Source organism: Macrobrachium rosenbergii, chromosome 18 (assembly GCF_040412425.1).
Source record: "Macrobrachium rosenbergii isolate ZJJX-2024 chromosome 18, ASM4041242v1, whole genome shotgun sequence".
Taxonomy (NCBI): domain Eukaryota; kingdom Metazoa; phylum Arthropoda; class Malacostraca; order Decapoda; family Palaemonidae; genus Macrobrachium; species Macrobrachium rosenbergii.
This window is the reverse complement of record NC_089758.1, coordinates 9,959,576-9,976,679: the sequence shown is the minus strand read 5'-3', so window position 1 is coordinate 9,976,679 and position 17,104 is coordinate 9,959,576. Positions and strand designations below refer to the sequence as shown.

The window sequence follows — 17,104 nt, the reverse complement described above, 5'->3', positions numbered from 1 at the left end:
CTGACTCCAAATCCTCCATGCAGGCCTTGCAACAAATCAGAATTAAAGAGAACAAGGCCTTGCTGGCTGGGATCAAGTCACTGCTCTACCAGCACAGCGAAGAGGAAGACCAGTCACTATGAACTGGATACCGAGTCACATAGGAATTCCAGGCAACGATAAAGCGGATGAACAGCCAAGAGCACAAGGTACATTGACAGAGTGCAGATCCACATACAACCTGCACTACAACAGATCAAAAATGCCATAAAACCGCTCATGGAAGCAAACATGCTGGAAGACCTGGGCATGGACAGATCACTCCCGACTGCCAGATGGTACAAATGGGCAACCGACCTAGTGCCTCCCCCCATAGACAGGCACACACCGAGAAAACTAGCTGTATGTATTCACAGACTAAGGCTAGGATACAAAGCCTGCTGGGAAATTGTTAACCCCAGTGTCAGACCATGTGAGCACTGCGAGGAAGAAACACAGCAGCCTCTCCTACACTACCTGCTAGAATGCAGAGAGACAGCACTGCTCAGAGGCGAAGTACAAGCTGATGTAAACTCACCAGACAGCAAAAATAGCAGCAACACTTGCAAAGGCAATAGTCGAGGACATCGACACACATGCCCAGCTGCTAGTAAATTTACCGCCACCAAGATAGAACAATGCAATGAGAATACTCAAACTTCTCACCTTCTACTTTCCAGCTGAATTAAGTAATGTAATGTTAAGTGTGTTCAGAGTGGCACTGGCCACCAACTCACTCAACATATACTTTCATACTACCACTACAAACAAACCAAGATGGCCCTCTTTAACTACCACCATCATCCTCCTCAACTCATCCCATCCCCTCACCGTAAAGCCCTATACACATCATCTCTGTCTTATTCCAACTAAACTACTCTACCACTAAGAATACTCTGCAGGGACTCTAGGGTTTAAAGGGTTGGACAACCCCACCTGCAATGTTTCTCTATTTTTCTTTCAAAGGCCTTACATCTTCAAACTACTACTATCCGTGACATGATGGCCCCCTCCCACTACAACCATCATCCTTCCTCCATCCACAACTGTCTCTACTACTAAATCTCTTTCACATTTCTATAACAAATGACCTTCTGAAATTTTCAGATCACCTACGGGCCAAACAAGGGAAAGGCCCGTGCCAACACAAGAGTTGGCTTAATACAATACAACAACAACAACGTAATAAATCAGCAGTAACCTTTACCTGCTCGTTTCTTTGACACCTTACAGTGGTGACCCCGGAGTATCCCGGAGCCATTAGCGGACTCACACGGCGACTCAGTCTTGGCTCCAGGATTTCTCCAAAAACGCTCTTAGCGGCCTAAACACGGCGCTGTAACCAGCGTTTGAGCGTGCTGACTCGTCGGCGTACCCCACCAGCGTCACTAGCGGAACCACACGGCGCACGAAAGTGCGTACTGACGCGAGTATCCTACTCCAGTAAGGGGTCAAAGGAGCGAGCATGGACGCGGATATCCCTCCTTCATGCAGTTGAGGTTTACCTGCATCAAAGGCCCTCCCGCAACTCCACACCAGCGCCCGAACACACGACGGCCGGGCAACACAATCAGCGGGCCGCCCCTCACCCTAAAGCTGCCGCCGTTTACGCAGGGCAACCCATCGAGGTGGCTGCGCAGGGTGGAGAGCCACTTCAGAATCGCGGACCTCACGGACGAAATCCTACAGGCCGACACAGTGCTCAACGCCCTTCCGGAGGACGGTACAACAAACTCATCTCGCGGGTGCCCGAAACACTCACCCTCACATACAGCACCACAAAAAGTTCCTCCTCGAAGCTTGCTCCCTGCCCCATCGCCGAGCGGGCCGCCCGTGCTATCGACCTTGCCAATAATCCACGCCACGACCTCGAACCAAGAGGCGCTTTGGGGCATGGTCGTAGATCTCCTGTCAACACCAGTCTCGGTCGAACAAGCGGCAGGAGATAAGCCAGGGAAATTTTCCTTCGCCAACTCCTCCCGGAAGTACGCAACCAGATCGCGCACCCCTACACCATGCCTGTCGAGGACCTCATAGAGGCGGCACAACACCTCACAGACAAAGTCACCAATTCGGCGCCAGGATAGTGTTTGGCGGCGCCATTAATTAAGTCTCCGCTGAGCTTGTTTTCTTTGGTGACTTCCCGTTTTCTTCAAGCTAAATTAGTCACGCCTAAAACGTGCCAGGTCACGCATTTTAATCATTTTTACTTTATGGTATTTATACGAATGTCACACATTGTGTATCACATGTTTCTTCATTCACAGGCATCAAGACTGTATCTATATTGTGTCTCTGTATGTTTCGTATTGTAATTCGTACTCGTTCACTGCATATTATTGTTTATTGTTTCGACCTCAGGTCACAGTCAATTCCATTGTCTCTCACGGCCCGGCGTCAGTCGGCCGCAATATAAGCCGCCTGGATCTGTAATAAATCAGCAGTAACCTTTACCTGCTCGTTTCTTTGACACCTTACAGTTTGTCCATGACATCAATGTTTCATGAATGAAAGTGTGAAAATGGTAGTAACCACTGTCTTACCTATTTCCTGGGCCACTCGTTATATGACAAACATACACACACACACACACACACACACACACACACATATATATATATATATATATATATATATATATATATATATATATATATATATATATATATATAATGTATTGCAACCTGCATTTTAAGAAAGTGAAAACACAATCCAGAAACATCTCGTGTTTACTGATGGAATAATTGTTCCCCCTTTTTTCTGGATTTTGCGGTGTTGATCAGTTTCTGATTAGCGAGGTGGGATTGCCTGCTAAAAATATTTCTTGAACTTCCAAAAACCTTAAATTTACTTCTCAGTCACAATATGGTTGAGGCATAAAATCAGAGCAAACGTTTTGGAACAACTGAGAGTGTTAACATATTTGAAATGCATAGTGCATAATGTCTTTTATTTAAATACTACAGGATTCCCGAGAGAAATACATCACAGGCAAAAAAAAAACATATTGTTAACTGCAATAATGATATTTTCAGCTTTCATGGTTTCAGGGATAAAAACAAAAGTATCTAATATGTTTTCTATGAAACTCAAATGCGTCGTAAGTCTGTCGTAACAGTACAGTAGTTAGTCTAGTAATATCCTTGGCAGTGTCGACCTAGTGTGTACGTATGTGTACCCTCGAGACTTGAGGCGATTCTTGCAGTTTAAGGAAAGGTAAGGATCTGGATCCATTATTAATAACCTGAATGACAGTAAATGAGATGATACAGAGCAGGACATGAATGTGTGATTTCAAGGACTTTAAATCAAAACCGGTGTCGTCAACATTAGTGAAAACTTGTAACTCACCCAAAAGGTATTTTAGGGAAACAGTTTCATAACTAATGAAACGTGAGGTCACATCTCTCAAGTATGGGGATCACTTTTATTTTTACGTTAGTACACTTTTCGATGTTGAGTTTTTTTTGTTAAGTCTCCTTAGTATGTTTGATATGAGAAGCATAGGCAACCAGGATCTATTGCAAATTTACGGTTACGGATGAATATTGTTACCTCTCGGACTGTTTCTAAGTTCTTTATGTTTCGACGTACATGCAGTTGGGGCTCCCAGTTGAATTTTTTTTTGTCTTTGTCCATTATGAGTAAGGATGGCCACCGTATTTTCAACGTCTTATGTTACGTTTATCTTTAAATTTGGATAAGTGGACAATGCTGAAACTTGATTAGGTTTTTAGTTCCAAATTTCTCCAATAAAGTGAGATTTTGGAGTTCAGGCATGGCTTGAAAAAATAGGCTTCAGGTCTCAGTCATGGCTTCTGTGGTAAAGACGACTATCTCTTGTTTCTTGGACTATTTTGATTGTATTGCAGAATTGGAGATTAAGAACGTGGGAACCTGGTTTTTTTTTTGTGGGGGGGAATACAAAACGTGTGAAGTACAGGGATGTTATTCTAATATTCCCTTGATGGCTGCAGGTTCTGATTCTGGTTAAGGTAAAATTTACTGAACATTTCAATGTAACAACAGCTCACTAGGTAAGTGAGGACCTGGTCACCAAGGTTACATTTGGTAGGGGGTCGGTCCCTAACCAAATAAGGACCCTGTGACCTCGGTTAGCCTAGGTGTGGCTGGTTTGTTGTAACTGTATTATTTATTTTATCTCAGTTTACAGTGCCCTAGGTGAGGTTAGGTGGGTGGGGTACAGGAGCAAACTCCCCTGGCACATAAGGTTAGGTTAGGTTGCAAACCTATCGTTTATTTTAATGTAAATTGGCCTAGGTTAGATTCGGTTGGGGCCAGGGTGGGATGAACCCACCCTGCTAGGTAAAGACCTGTCAACTAGGAACCTAGGATATAATGTACCCTGAATATCAATTATGTGTTTTCCACCATCCAGAAAACCTAAGTAGAATAAGGTGAAGGGGTGGGATGAGTCTAGTAATTCTGAAACTTAATGATTTGCTTACAAAATGATTTGCTTACAAAATGAAAGTAACTCTCTAAAACACACTAAAACATGGTAAAATTATCATCAACGCTGGAACTACTGCTGATATAATACTAGACGTAACCTTAGATAAGTTCCCCTCAGCGAAATTGTGGTTATTTCCATACTCAGCCATTGTAATAACGATCATATCAGATTTAGTGTTAACAAATTTAGCAACATCCTGTCGTTTTTTATTTACAGTACTTGTGTAAAGATGTAAATTTCAAGTTTTTAACGAGCAAAATTGAAATTTTACGTTTTCCGTTGAGATATTTTAAAACACAGGGTTCAGTTGGTAAGGCAGGTTAGGGACAGTAATCAAAACAGTTGATGCCTCTTTTTTTTCCCTCTTATTCTTTTTATTACCATGGAAAACATTGTTTTTCTTCGAAAACTTTAGAGATAATTATAACAAAATTACCTTAATAGACCTAGCTAAGTATGGGGGTTGCTGTCAATAATCAGCAATATCGTGTCCATCCTTGTGATATTTTTTGTGGTGGACGGGAACAGACTTGCCTCTTGAAATATATTGGGTTTTTGGCCAATGAAGCATGGAAGATGCCATGAAAAAATGGAATACGGCCCCATGTCAGCATGTGGGTAATTGTTGTCGTGCCATAGGTGTCGTTATATGGAGGATATTGGTAAGGAGATAACAGGGAAGAATCTAAAGAAATGCGACGCTTTTCAAGTGGCTCAAAACGAGAGGAAATTTTGCAAGAGCATTTTGAACTGAGTGAGTGAAGGACAGAAAAATTCTGAATAGTGGTTGTGCAATGACACCAATCAGGACCATGTATTTTGTCTTGAATGATTGTTTGCATCGAGCTGGTAAAAGAAAACAGTGCAGGCTTCGGTGCCTACGTCAGTATGGGTTGAAATGGAGCCACAAGTCTCCCATTTAGCTCACACGTTAATGAGAAAATAGCAGAGTTCCTTATCGTGAATAAGTAGGTATTCGAAAAATGTAAGTCAGTAGAATTTGGTAAATATCAAGAGCAGACATATATATGTATATATATATATATATATATATATATATATATATATATATATATATATATATATATATATATATATATATATATATATAATACACACCAGAAGTAGTTCCTCAGCGTGAATAGGTAGGCATTCGAAAATGTAAGTCAGTAGAATTTGGTAAATATCAAGAGCAGACTTTTATTTATATATATATATATATATATATATATATATATATATATATATATATATATATATATATATATATATATATACTATAATAAGGAGAATCTGATAGCATCACAGAAGGGAGATTACAGATTCACAAGTTTAGCCCTAGTTGGGTTAATTGTAGAGCAAGTAGAGAGTGCACCTCCGAAACGAAAGCACAAGTGAGGATGATACTGAAATGTCTGGCAAGGATTAGGGGAAGTCTTACTGGGCTCCCTGGTATAGGATAGAACACTGGCATATCGTAGGGCGCAGATGATTGTTGCAACTGCTGTAAGTGTTATATAGCTCTTGTTTTCAGCCATACCGTTTTGCTAAAAAATGATTGGGCCCTTGCTACTGGTTCCAGATGAAAAGAAAGAATCAGTGTCGTAGTTAATCTAGATCTACATCGTATTCATAACTCAGGTGTTAAAAAATGAAAGTATGCAATTCAAGAAAAAACAGTGCGTGACAGATGAGCAAATTATGTGTTAGTAAGAAGTGGTGGCCATTTAAAAATTCTATCTTGTGACTGGGATACTCAGGCAAAGGATTTCTAGAGGACTGGTATATTTGCACTTCTTCACGTGAATTTTAAGTTATGAGTAGCATGTGCAAGAAGGGAAGGGACATGTAATGACACTCGTTTAGTTCAGCATTTAGTCTGAGCATGTTAAGCTATTTACATGTAGATATTTATATAGAATATACACTAGTCTGAAAAACCTTATAGGTTCCAGCGCTTGGCCGTCAGCCGTATTTTTGTATTCCATTCTGTAAGTTTGAAAGTTCTGTGTATATTGGTGTGTAAAATGTGTGAAGTAGCTTTATGTATATATATACAAAAACCGTGCGCTCAGTTTTCTTTCAAGTAATTGATCAACATGAGAACTGAAGGTTAATATACAGAATAAATACACATGCAGTCCGATTCTCCTGTCAGTACGTTTACCATGGCCATTACAGGGACATACTGGACCATCCATACTGCTTTCCAGTATATTCAGAAAAGTACATTCCTTTATCTTCAAAATAAGATTACCGTATTTTAAATCAGATATATACGAACTTCGACTTTTAGCTGATCACTGAGACATTTTCATACTTTTAGGAGGCATGCCTAACGTTTCCTTGGAGCCTAGTTTTCTCTCTCTCTCTCTCTCTCTCTCTCTCTCTCTCTCTCTCTCTCTCTCTCTCTCTCTCTCTCTCTCTCAATTGAAAAAGATTTTCTTTCCTATCTGTTGATGAATAATCATAGTGACCGGGCCAGACACATTGTATATGCGTATGCTTGTAATTGTATTTTGCAGTAATAGTATTTCGTTTCAGTATGATTCCTATTCCTTCTTGGCACCCATTCTTAAAAACTTAGTGAAAATTGATAATTTCGTCAGATTTTCGTTATGACATAATTTACCATAAAGATTATTACCTACAGATTGTTTCTATTTTGACAGCATGGGTGATCTTGAGGTAAGCAAAGATTCGGTCTGATGACTAGGCTTAGTTCAGGTTGTCCCTCAGTGTGAGGCACCTTTGATGTCTACCAGAGGCTAACGCATCTTCGGTATATTTTGATCTTGAGGTAAGATGTTCTTTTAGCTTTATTCTTAAACACATCTAAGTTTAGTATTCACGCTGCATTATCGAGTGGATTAAATGTGTGTGTGCTTGCTCTTTTTGAGAGAGAGAGAGAGAGAGAGAGAGAGAGAGAGAGAGAGAGAGAGAGAGAGAGAGAGAGAGAGAGAGAGAGAATTCCTTAGGCCGCGAGTAATATATCAAAATATGTCCCACTGACACCATAAATGTTCATAATTTCCACACGTGTTTACTGCAAAGTGAAGGTCCCTTTTTGCCGCGTCAAGTCATGTGGCCGTTCTCTCCAAGGTGAAAATCCACCGGGCAATGAAAACAATCTCAGCTATGAGTTTTCTATATTGGACCGGACAGTTTTGCCAAGTTTGAGGTATTTCTTTCGAAAACCAAATAGCTTTTATAAATGTTTACGAACTTGCTTGGCACACATGAGCGTCTGAGCACGGATTTCCTCAGACTATGATGCACATAAGGGCTGTGGCATGTAAAAGATAAGGACCAAGGGGAAAAAAATATAGTGAGAAACATTCCGACGTTGGTAACACTTACGGAGAAAGTAGGAAGCTCAACGACAGGTACCGTCGGCCTGCGAGGATCCCGCGAGAAAGTTGACCCCGGCCCCTGGAGCCCCGGCAAACACGGTCCTACCCATGGTCCTACCTCTAACCCCGCTCCCCGATTCCGGGCCTTTCCCTGGCTCTTCTGTAGCCTGAAATATCTGGCCTGACTGGTTTGGCCAAATCTGTTAATTTGCACCTTTCTATTTTTTTTTTAAAGACTCGATTTTATCCGCGTTGAAAAACACTTCGTTAGTTAAAGTTCCGGAATGTGACGCCTAAGTAGAATTTATTACTTTCTAACGTTTCTGAGGATTTGATTTTTATTATCCATGGTAAAAAGGGATCTTGCAACAGTGAGAGAAACGCTTTCATCTGAAAGATTCATTTCCATACATTTTATATTATCTAAATCTTCAATATTATTGTTTTGTCATTTTTCACTAGGGGGCCCACGGGCCCAGGTCCCCCCCTCGATCCGCTAGTGATAATGAAGCCTAAGAGTTACCAGATTGAATAATGCATTTTTCCATCGTTGCCTAGTTTCTCATTCACATCTATAATAATGATCATAAGTATTGCATGTTAACAATGGTTCAAAGCAACAGATAAGCATAGTTTATGGTAGGATAATTTCTCTCGTAAAATTTTTATTCCATAAGCATGTTGTATGAAACATGTCAGCAATAATAATAATAATAATAATAATAATAATAATAATAATAATAATAATAATAATAATAATAATAATAATAATAATAATAATAATAAATATTTGTAAATAGAAGCATGGACATCGCTCCTGGAAACATCGAAAAACTTACGCTCAGGTTTCTAAAATTTCGAATTAAAAGAATAAGCAAGTCGAACAGGCAGAGACGCGCCAAATACTCTTACGCTCCCATTTATTTTTTTTATTTTCAATGATGATAATATGAGGGACATGGCAACGCTTAATTTTTGAACAAATGAGTCGTTTCCCGGAACAGAGGGAACAAATTTTTTTCCTCTTCCCTCCCTCTTTCCTCCTTTTCTTGGGTGAGGGGAGGAGGGAGGGAGGGAAGTCTAAGACAACAGTCACTGGCAAGTTCACCCATTAACTGTTGAACCTAGAATTAGTGGCGCCTATGGAAAAAGATAATCATCTTTGGTCCCATATCTGTTTTACGAAACTTTACGTCGACATCCGGCTTTCATATATATAGGTACGAGAAACTATTATTTTCACTATTTCCTACGGGATGCCACTGTATAACAAGGTGTAACAAAATAAAACAGTCAGTTTGCTTTATAAACCAAATATATATTTATTCCTCTCATTCACACATTTAGGAACATATTCACAATGCGAATGAAACGAGAAGTATCATTCTATTAACAGCAAAATAAGTGGAAGAAATGTGAACCAGCGACAGATAAATTTTATACGAAAGTGCAAGTACCAGACGATGCATTGGAAGACAAACATCCTCTTGTACAAGTCTGACTAGACTGATTATCAGTTTTAACATCCGCAAACATAAAAAAAAAAGTTGATCACGTGCAGACTGCCAGGGCCCTCTCACTTTCCTCTTGAATGGGTACCTCTAATTTCTTATGCAGAAAGTTGGCATATCTTGAGAATGTCAACAGTCACTTGATTTGGTTACACACAACCATTGTTTTTTAAACAACCTGTAAGGTCAGAATAGTTTAGGAGGGAACTGACAGTCTGGGGTATGTGAATAGGAAATGGTGGTTGAAAAGATAGAGCATAGTTTCATACGAATTGGATTATATTCAGATAAGTAACCCGATTATGTAATATTGACCTTACTCTTGCTGGACATTTATTCGAACTACGTTTTTATGACTATGGAAGGGTTTTATGTACATTAATTTAATAATTTCTTGCCTTCTAAAATAGGCTAAACAACAAGTTTCCTGTATCGGATTACAATTAAAAAATATTACGGCTATGCTTGTTAAAAATGTCCCAAGTTCAAATCTCTAATTTTCAAGGACAGGGATAATGCTAACAACTTAACCCTTCCCAACTGCAAGTAATGACTAAACGCAATCAGATTTTTAAAAGTTATATAGAACTTAAAAGTGACCCAAGAGAATTAAAATTTATTAAATTACACTAAGAAACTAGCAACTACACAAAGGTGAACAATGTCAGTGTACTTGACAGACTTAGCTATAAATATTATATATCGAAAACCTAGGATAACATTTGTTAATATATAAATTTTTTTACATAGATTACGGGTTGCTCCAGGAGCAAAAGCCCGTGCTGGCAAAAGGCCTGTGTAATCTACAACAACAACAATAATAAATATATAACAAAACCGATATCAAATATTAATTTGTCCCAAACCTTTGCTTTTGAACTTCAAACATTCAGCAGACACCACTATTAAGAGAACATCTTGTTTGCATTCAGTTTATACCACCATCCTAAAGCAAAGGCCTAACCGTAATCATCCATGTATTTTAAAATTTATTTATTGCAAGAAATATGGCACACTGGGACATCACTTGGTTTTACATGCTATTCCTCTTAACTTTTTTATCCCACGTATTCCGATTTAATATTCGTCAGGTGTTCTTGATGGTTAGACTCCATCAAAGACTATTCAACGAATAACATTCTGTTTTATTTCGCGGGAGCACGGATATTGCCCCAGTATATAAGATGATTCTGCAGTATTTGTGTTCGTTAATTAATCACTCCGCTACTGGCACAAAAACTTCCTGAGTGTTGTAAACGACTTCTTTAAAGTTAGATGTGGAATATTACCATGTGAGTTTGGAGAACGCATTACGCTAGAGCTAGTCTTAAGAAATTACTGAATGGGGTTTGAAACTGGGTTTCAGGAATCAGGTCACTGTGTAACTAGGAAAAATGATGATACTGTACACAACTTCATTACTGCTTTCGGCTTTTGTATAGTTTCCTGGAAGTGGTGATGAGTGCGTGTAATTGTTGCATGGCTTCCTGCAAGCCCTCACCAGTCACAGCACATGCTGGGGCAACTGCCCATATTTGTTGTTGGTGGTCTGGAAGCAAATCGTTCAGACCAAGAGCTTTGACCAACATTTCAGGCTCTCTGGCTGAGGGTAAGTCCTGTTTATTGGCCAGTAAAAGTATGGGTGGCCTCGGTGCGTTCAGGGCGGCACATTGGGCGTGTTGTTGTTTTGTTAGGCGATGCAGTTCAAGGCGTGCTTCTTCTAATCTTTCCCAACTGCTGCTGGAGTCGACGACGAAAACGAGGGCGTCTGTGGCTCTTGTGTATGCTGTCCAAAGACCTCTCACGCGTTCAGCACCTCCCACATCCCACACAGCCCATACACTTCCTCCTACCCTGACCTTCTCACAGTTGAACCCTACCGTAGGCACGGCGTTCACGTACTGTCCGTATTTCAGCCGGAAGAGAGCTGTACTTTTCCCGGAAGAGTCGAGGCCTACCATGACAACATGCAAAGGAGAAGACCAACTCACCATCGAAAACAGTCCCACCATAAGCGAGTGGGCTGCTTCTACCACCCGAGTTACGCCCATAATGACATTAATTTCACACGAAAGCACCTTGAACTTGAAATAGATTCATATATCAGTTTTAAGTCACTTTAACACGAGATTTTGTTCAAATGCATCGCTTGCATTGATCTTGCGAACCTTGATAAGAAAAATTTGTGATGTACAAAATACCCTTGAAGATCTGCAGTCTGAATTCCCCATTCAGTAATGCCTAACCCCACCAGCGCTGGGTAGACGAGTTAACCTTTCGCCGGGAACAGAGTTCGCATAACTGTCTTGTAGCACATGACGGGAGAGAGGAGAACTGTTTACAAACTTTCTAAAGGTTGCCGGTTTGATAATACTTCGTCAGCATTGAAATTTCGTGCAGGTGAGCTTTCTATGCCAGTGATTTGAATGAAATTTCCTAACTCATTTGACGTCTTCGCAAAAGCTTTATGAGAAAGTTAAAACTATTTGAGTGAAAGATAAACTTCTTTGTTACGTTGTTACATATGTTACGTTCGTGAAATTTGGAAATTTTTTCACGATTTGAAGATTATAAGCAAAATGATTGAATTAATTATAAAAACACCCGGTGTAAGATGCTAATTAAATAAGTTATCAGGAACGTTACATTATAATACAGCATTTGTCAAACGTGCTTGACCTTTGACCCCATTTCCTGCCCATTCTTTCGTTAATCACTACTAACTTCAAAACCGTAAATTCAAAAGAGAAAATCACTGGAAGACCGTGAGCAAGAAATACGATATTGGTAGAAGATTGCAGGTGAAGAGAGAAAGTCTCCCTGCGGATATATATAATAATCGGTTTAGACCTGGGTGAATGAAGTTGCGCAACTCGATCAGGCAATAAAATAGGACGTGAGGGGGAATGAATCACGAAATTGGCAAAGTAGACACCAATGTTGATAGTGTGCCTGTATAATTATTCATACTGTAGTGTGAATTTTTGGTATAAGTGAAATATACAAAATAGAATGAAAGAAGTACAGAAGACACTGACCACCGGAGCTCAAGAAGTGATTATATATATATATATATATATATATATATATATATATATATATATATATATATATATATATATATATATATATATATATATATAATGTATGTATGTCTGTCTGTCTGTATGTATATGTGTGTATGTATGTATGTGTAAATAATCGTGTAAAATTGTCAGTTAAGGTTGATTCCGTTGATGGAGGCAGCTGCTGCGGCAACATATAATGCTATTCGTTTTATTTGTGTATTTTCATGGACGACCTTTATGATATAATGTAAAGTTCACCTAAATGCATGTTTCCCTAGTGAGAATGGCTGTAGATAGAGATGCCTTCTGATTCTCAGCAATAATTTTGGGATGAGGCTCTTAGTTCCATGTCCATGCGCTCAGTGAAGGTTAAGGGACTAATGAACTGACAGCGTCTGGCATTTAGCATGTTACTGTAGTGGAATTTCTACGCTTTAAATAATCACAACACGTGATTTTCGCGTGCAGAACCACTAGGTATAAATCCTGACTGGATTTGCCTTTAGTATTTATGTCATCAAGAACTGGTACATATTGGTAGAAACTCACAATTTTGCTTAGGCCTACTCGAGTGACAGGACGAACGAACTGTGAACTCATTAGCCGCTGAGGGCAGTACTTAATTTACAAATTTTTTTTTCTATGCAGTTGTAATCACGCCTTTGCTTTAGGCAGAAATTAACTACCGTCATTTAAATGAATACATTTTACATAATTCTTTTGAAATAAATGGATTGAGTCTAATATTCCTTAGCTGATATTCATATTCTTCCCATAGCTCTTTTATAAAACAGAATAATTTGATAACGTTTCTTTCCAGTATATTGGAATAGATCATGATGATAACAGATCAGTATCGACCTTTGAAACTTGATAAAAACCACAAATTGGAAAACAAATATATTTAAAAGCACATATAGTGTGGAGCCTCATGCTCCCTGTCCAGTGTGGAGTCATTAAAACCCAACTACAGTTCACTACGAGTGAAGTTAAGAGAGAAAGAAAAAAATTATTATAAAAATTTCCTTTGACATTAGCCTGCTTTATTAGTTACTGATATTTCATGTATTCTATTATTTTGTTCTTATGTAATTTTTTTTTCCGTGGAATAAATCACCTTTTTCGCCTCTGCACTGCAGTGCAATTTTTTTTTCATGTTTCTGGAAATATTCCTGCCTTCAGATGGACAGGGGCTGAGAAGGTAGTTTATTTCTTATATACTCTACCGGAAAGACTCCATAGGGCGTTTTACCATCAGTACAACTCACGTGGTGCACTGTAGGCATTACTAAAGGGTGTTTGCAGTGTCCATTTGGCCCCTACCTTCACTCACCTTTTGCCCTTTACTTCCAAAAACCACTTCTTTCTTCAATCTTGCTGTCCAACTTTTCTAACTATTATTTCTTAGTTCCACTTTTACATCCATGCACTTCATTTTCTTTATTTTCTGGATCGCTTTAACTTGCTGTCCAGCTACTCAGACTCCCTCCTTTCCCTGTCAGTTCCTCGTTGGACGAGTCGGTAGAGTTCTCGGCTAGCACTCTGCTAGGCCCGAGTTCGAGTCTCCGGCCGGCCAATGAAGAATTAGAGGAATTTATTTCTGGTGGTAGAAATTCATTTCTCGGTATAATGTAGTTCGGATTCCACAATAAGCTGTAGGTCCCGTTGCTAGGTAACCAATTGGTTCTTAGCCAAGTAAAATAAGTCTAATCCTTTGGGCCAGCCCTAGGAGAGCTGTTAATCAGCTCAGTGGTCTGGTTAAAGTAAGGTATACTCAACTTTTTTCCTTTTCCTATCTTAAGCTTTAAATGGTAGGAAGTGCCCTAGTGCTTGGCTTGACAGTATAAATTTTATAAATTCGAATCAAGTCTATTAGTAAGGAACGCTTTTAAACCCAGTTATGTATATATAAAAGTTTTTCTTGGAGTACAAGTACCAACCAAGGAATGCATAAACTCGATCCATTTATTATAAAGGAAATATATAAAATATAGAGATTTTAAGAAAGTTAGTTTACTTGGGCCTAGGTTAAAGGTGTAACCCCATTCGCATAGATAAGTAAGATTCGTAAATGGAGTGATGACTGCAGATGCTAATGAGTTTACTGCTCCTTTTTGTCCACTCATCAGGTGTGAATATTTTTACCAGCCGGGTGTACTGTATGCTCGTTTGTAATGTCAGTTTGGCATATATATTGTAAAATTTTACCACTGTATCAATCCTCTTGAAGATGGTTAAGAAATACTAAGACAAAACCAGTCAGCATTTAAATTATACACACACACACACATGCATATGTATGTATATACGAGTATATGACTTTTTTTTATCACATCACCGTGATTCATATTCAGTCAGTAAGCTACAAACGTCCTTTAATATCCAATTTGCTCTACCTCGGAAATAATATATTTTCATATATGTTACCGAAGGGGAATTTTTTAGTTGATAATAAATTAGTCGTCTCGTGGGCTTGAACCAGCAAAGACAAGAACTCAGGACTACAGTGGACGCATTTTAACCCACGCGGCCAGCAAGTGAGGTATAAGTGGATATCGTCTTCCCATATACAAATCGCCCGTCGAACTCAGGTGTTTGTATTTGGAGACGATATTCACCCACCTCTGCCATGCTAACCACAGAGTGCGTTTGTCGCACGCAGCCATATTATGACTTTTTTTATCACATCACCGTGATTCATGTTCAATCAGTAAGCTACAAACGTCCTTTAATATCCAATTCGCTCTACCTCGGAAATAATATATTTTCATATATGTTACCGAAGGGGAATTTTTTAGTTGATAATAAGTTCGTCATCTCGTGGGCTCGAACCAGCGAAGACAAGAACTCAGGACTGCAAACACCTGAGTTCGACGGGCCATTTGTATATGGGAAGACGATATCCACTTATACCTCACTTGCTGGCCGCGTGGGTTAAAATGCGTCCACTGTAGTCCTGATGAGCGAGGCACCCTTTGAGACAAGCCCCCGACTATGACAGAAAGAGTAAATAATGACATCATTCATCCTCCACCCAATAGCAGCCAAACTACCGATGATGTCAGTCAGCATGACATCATGCAGTGGGAGGCCAATGGGAACGCTGGAATGAGTGATATTCCCAGGTTGCGAAGATCTGTCAGGATCGAGCTTCATCGCAGAAATTTGGCTTGAAGTTCGCTAACTGCAACCAATCAAAATTCACCGTCCATGACCCCCCGCTGAAGCCCGTGTATAAATTCAGAAGGACCTATGCAATCTGCCAGTCCTCTACTAGCCCCCACTGGAGAATGACAGAAGAGTCTGTCGAAACATCGCGGCAACAATTGTTTAGCAGCTATATGTCATAATATTCTAACTGTATAGAATATATAAAAAAGCAGAATCCAGATTTTTTACTTTTCCCCCATGAAATGACAAATATAGGCGAGCTGTTAGCATGCATCTCCAAGGAAGAGAAGTCCGCAGTAAGGAAAATAGAAAAAGTCTTCTGCAAAATAAATGCAGCTGAAGCAGCAATAATATTCAATAGAACCTATTATTATTATTGTTATTATTATTATTACTATATTATTATTCTCAAAGCACTGCCATGAAAGAAAATAAAAGAAGCCAAAATATCCTTAATGCCATTCCTCAAGAAAACAAAATACAGTAAATGACAGGTCTCAGGCAAAGTCATAAAGGCATAAATGTTAAGGGAAAATTTAAATGGCTAAATAGATCTGGCTCAGTTGCTTATTCTACCTGGTCATACCATAGAGATTTTGTAGCAGGTTTGATGAACTAGAGCACGATTTTTGCATAAACACCTAGCAATTTTTGGACCCAGTACTGCCATGTTTATTGCTATAAAGGCAAACTCTGAGTAAAGTGTCAAGGAAAACATACATGAAGTCCATGGGTGAACAACCAGACACAGGCCATCAACCTCCTTTCTGAATAACAGAACCATCTGCCTGATTGTGAGGGAAAACATAAAATTCTGCCTCCACAACATTATAAGTTCCACTAAAAGGGCACTGTCCACGAGTCAATCCCAGCTGCCCATTTTTCCCCTTAAATCGCTTATTTGCTTGATACCCCAGATAACAGAATTGCACTGAAGGACTTACACCAATTCCACTTAAGCAGATTCTTAATTCTGCCACATTTCCAGACTCAAAGGGCCCTTACTTGTAGTTCACACTGCTGGGGAACATGATGGGGTGAACTCATATCTGTGCTAATGCTCTAAGTAACAAAATCAATGGTTCTTATTTATGGGAATCTGTGGGGGATGTTAAATAGTTTGTAGACAAAGAATGAAATAGTAGTTAATCACTTGAGAACTCAAGTGTTTGCGCTAACTTACTGGAGAGGTCTTATCTTCCACAATGAAATAAGGTTGTCTGGAATTTTAGTTACTATAGATGTAACGAGTAATTGTTTGCAGTTAATACCCTTTAGTTCTCATCAGTCTAACAAATTTTCTTCATTGTTGTAATCATGAGATGATTATAATTCTCAAGTAGTTTAACCAGACCATGGAGATGGGACAGGTTGAAAACATCTATCAGGTTTTTTTTTGCCATGCATTAATGCCATTTTGATTATACAAGTTCAAGAAAATTTAATACAGTATATCAGGTCTCTCTGCAGTTCCTTTCTCCCATCTTTTTTCACCTAGCTCTAATC

The 17,104-nt window shown here is 39.2% G+C and overlaps 1 protein-coding gene and 1 long non-coding RNA gene across 2 annotated transcripts in view; one reads left to right on the top strand and one right to left on the bottom strand.

The window, feature by feature from the left end:
• The first annotated feature begins 3,118 nt into the window (after positions 1–3,118).
• The window catches only part of LOC136848089 (uncharacterized), a 74,153-nt gene continuing 60,167 nt past the window's right edge, over positions 3,119–17,104 (top strand). Inside the window, exon 1 of the long non-coding RNA XR_010855934.1 lies at positions 3,119–3,234. This is a non-coding gene — a long non-coding RNA (uncharacterized lncRNA). The remainder of the gene's footprint in view (positions 3,235–17,104) is intronic.
• LOC136848087 (ADP-ribosylation factor-like protein 4C) lies at positions 9,146–11,919 on the bottom strand. Its single transcript, XM_067120271.1, has one exon. The coding sequence runs from the start codon at positions 11,408–11,410 to the stop codon at positions 10,778–10,780; it is 633 nt and encodes a 210-aa protein (XP_066976372.1). The 5' UTR covers positions 11,411–11,919; the 3' UTR covers positions 9,146–10,777.

Coding starts and splice junctions, on each gene's coding strand:
- LOC136848087 (XM_067120271.1), bottom strand. CDS start 11,410: ATGGGCGTAACTCGGGTGGTAGAAGCAGCCCACTCGCTTATGGTGGGA.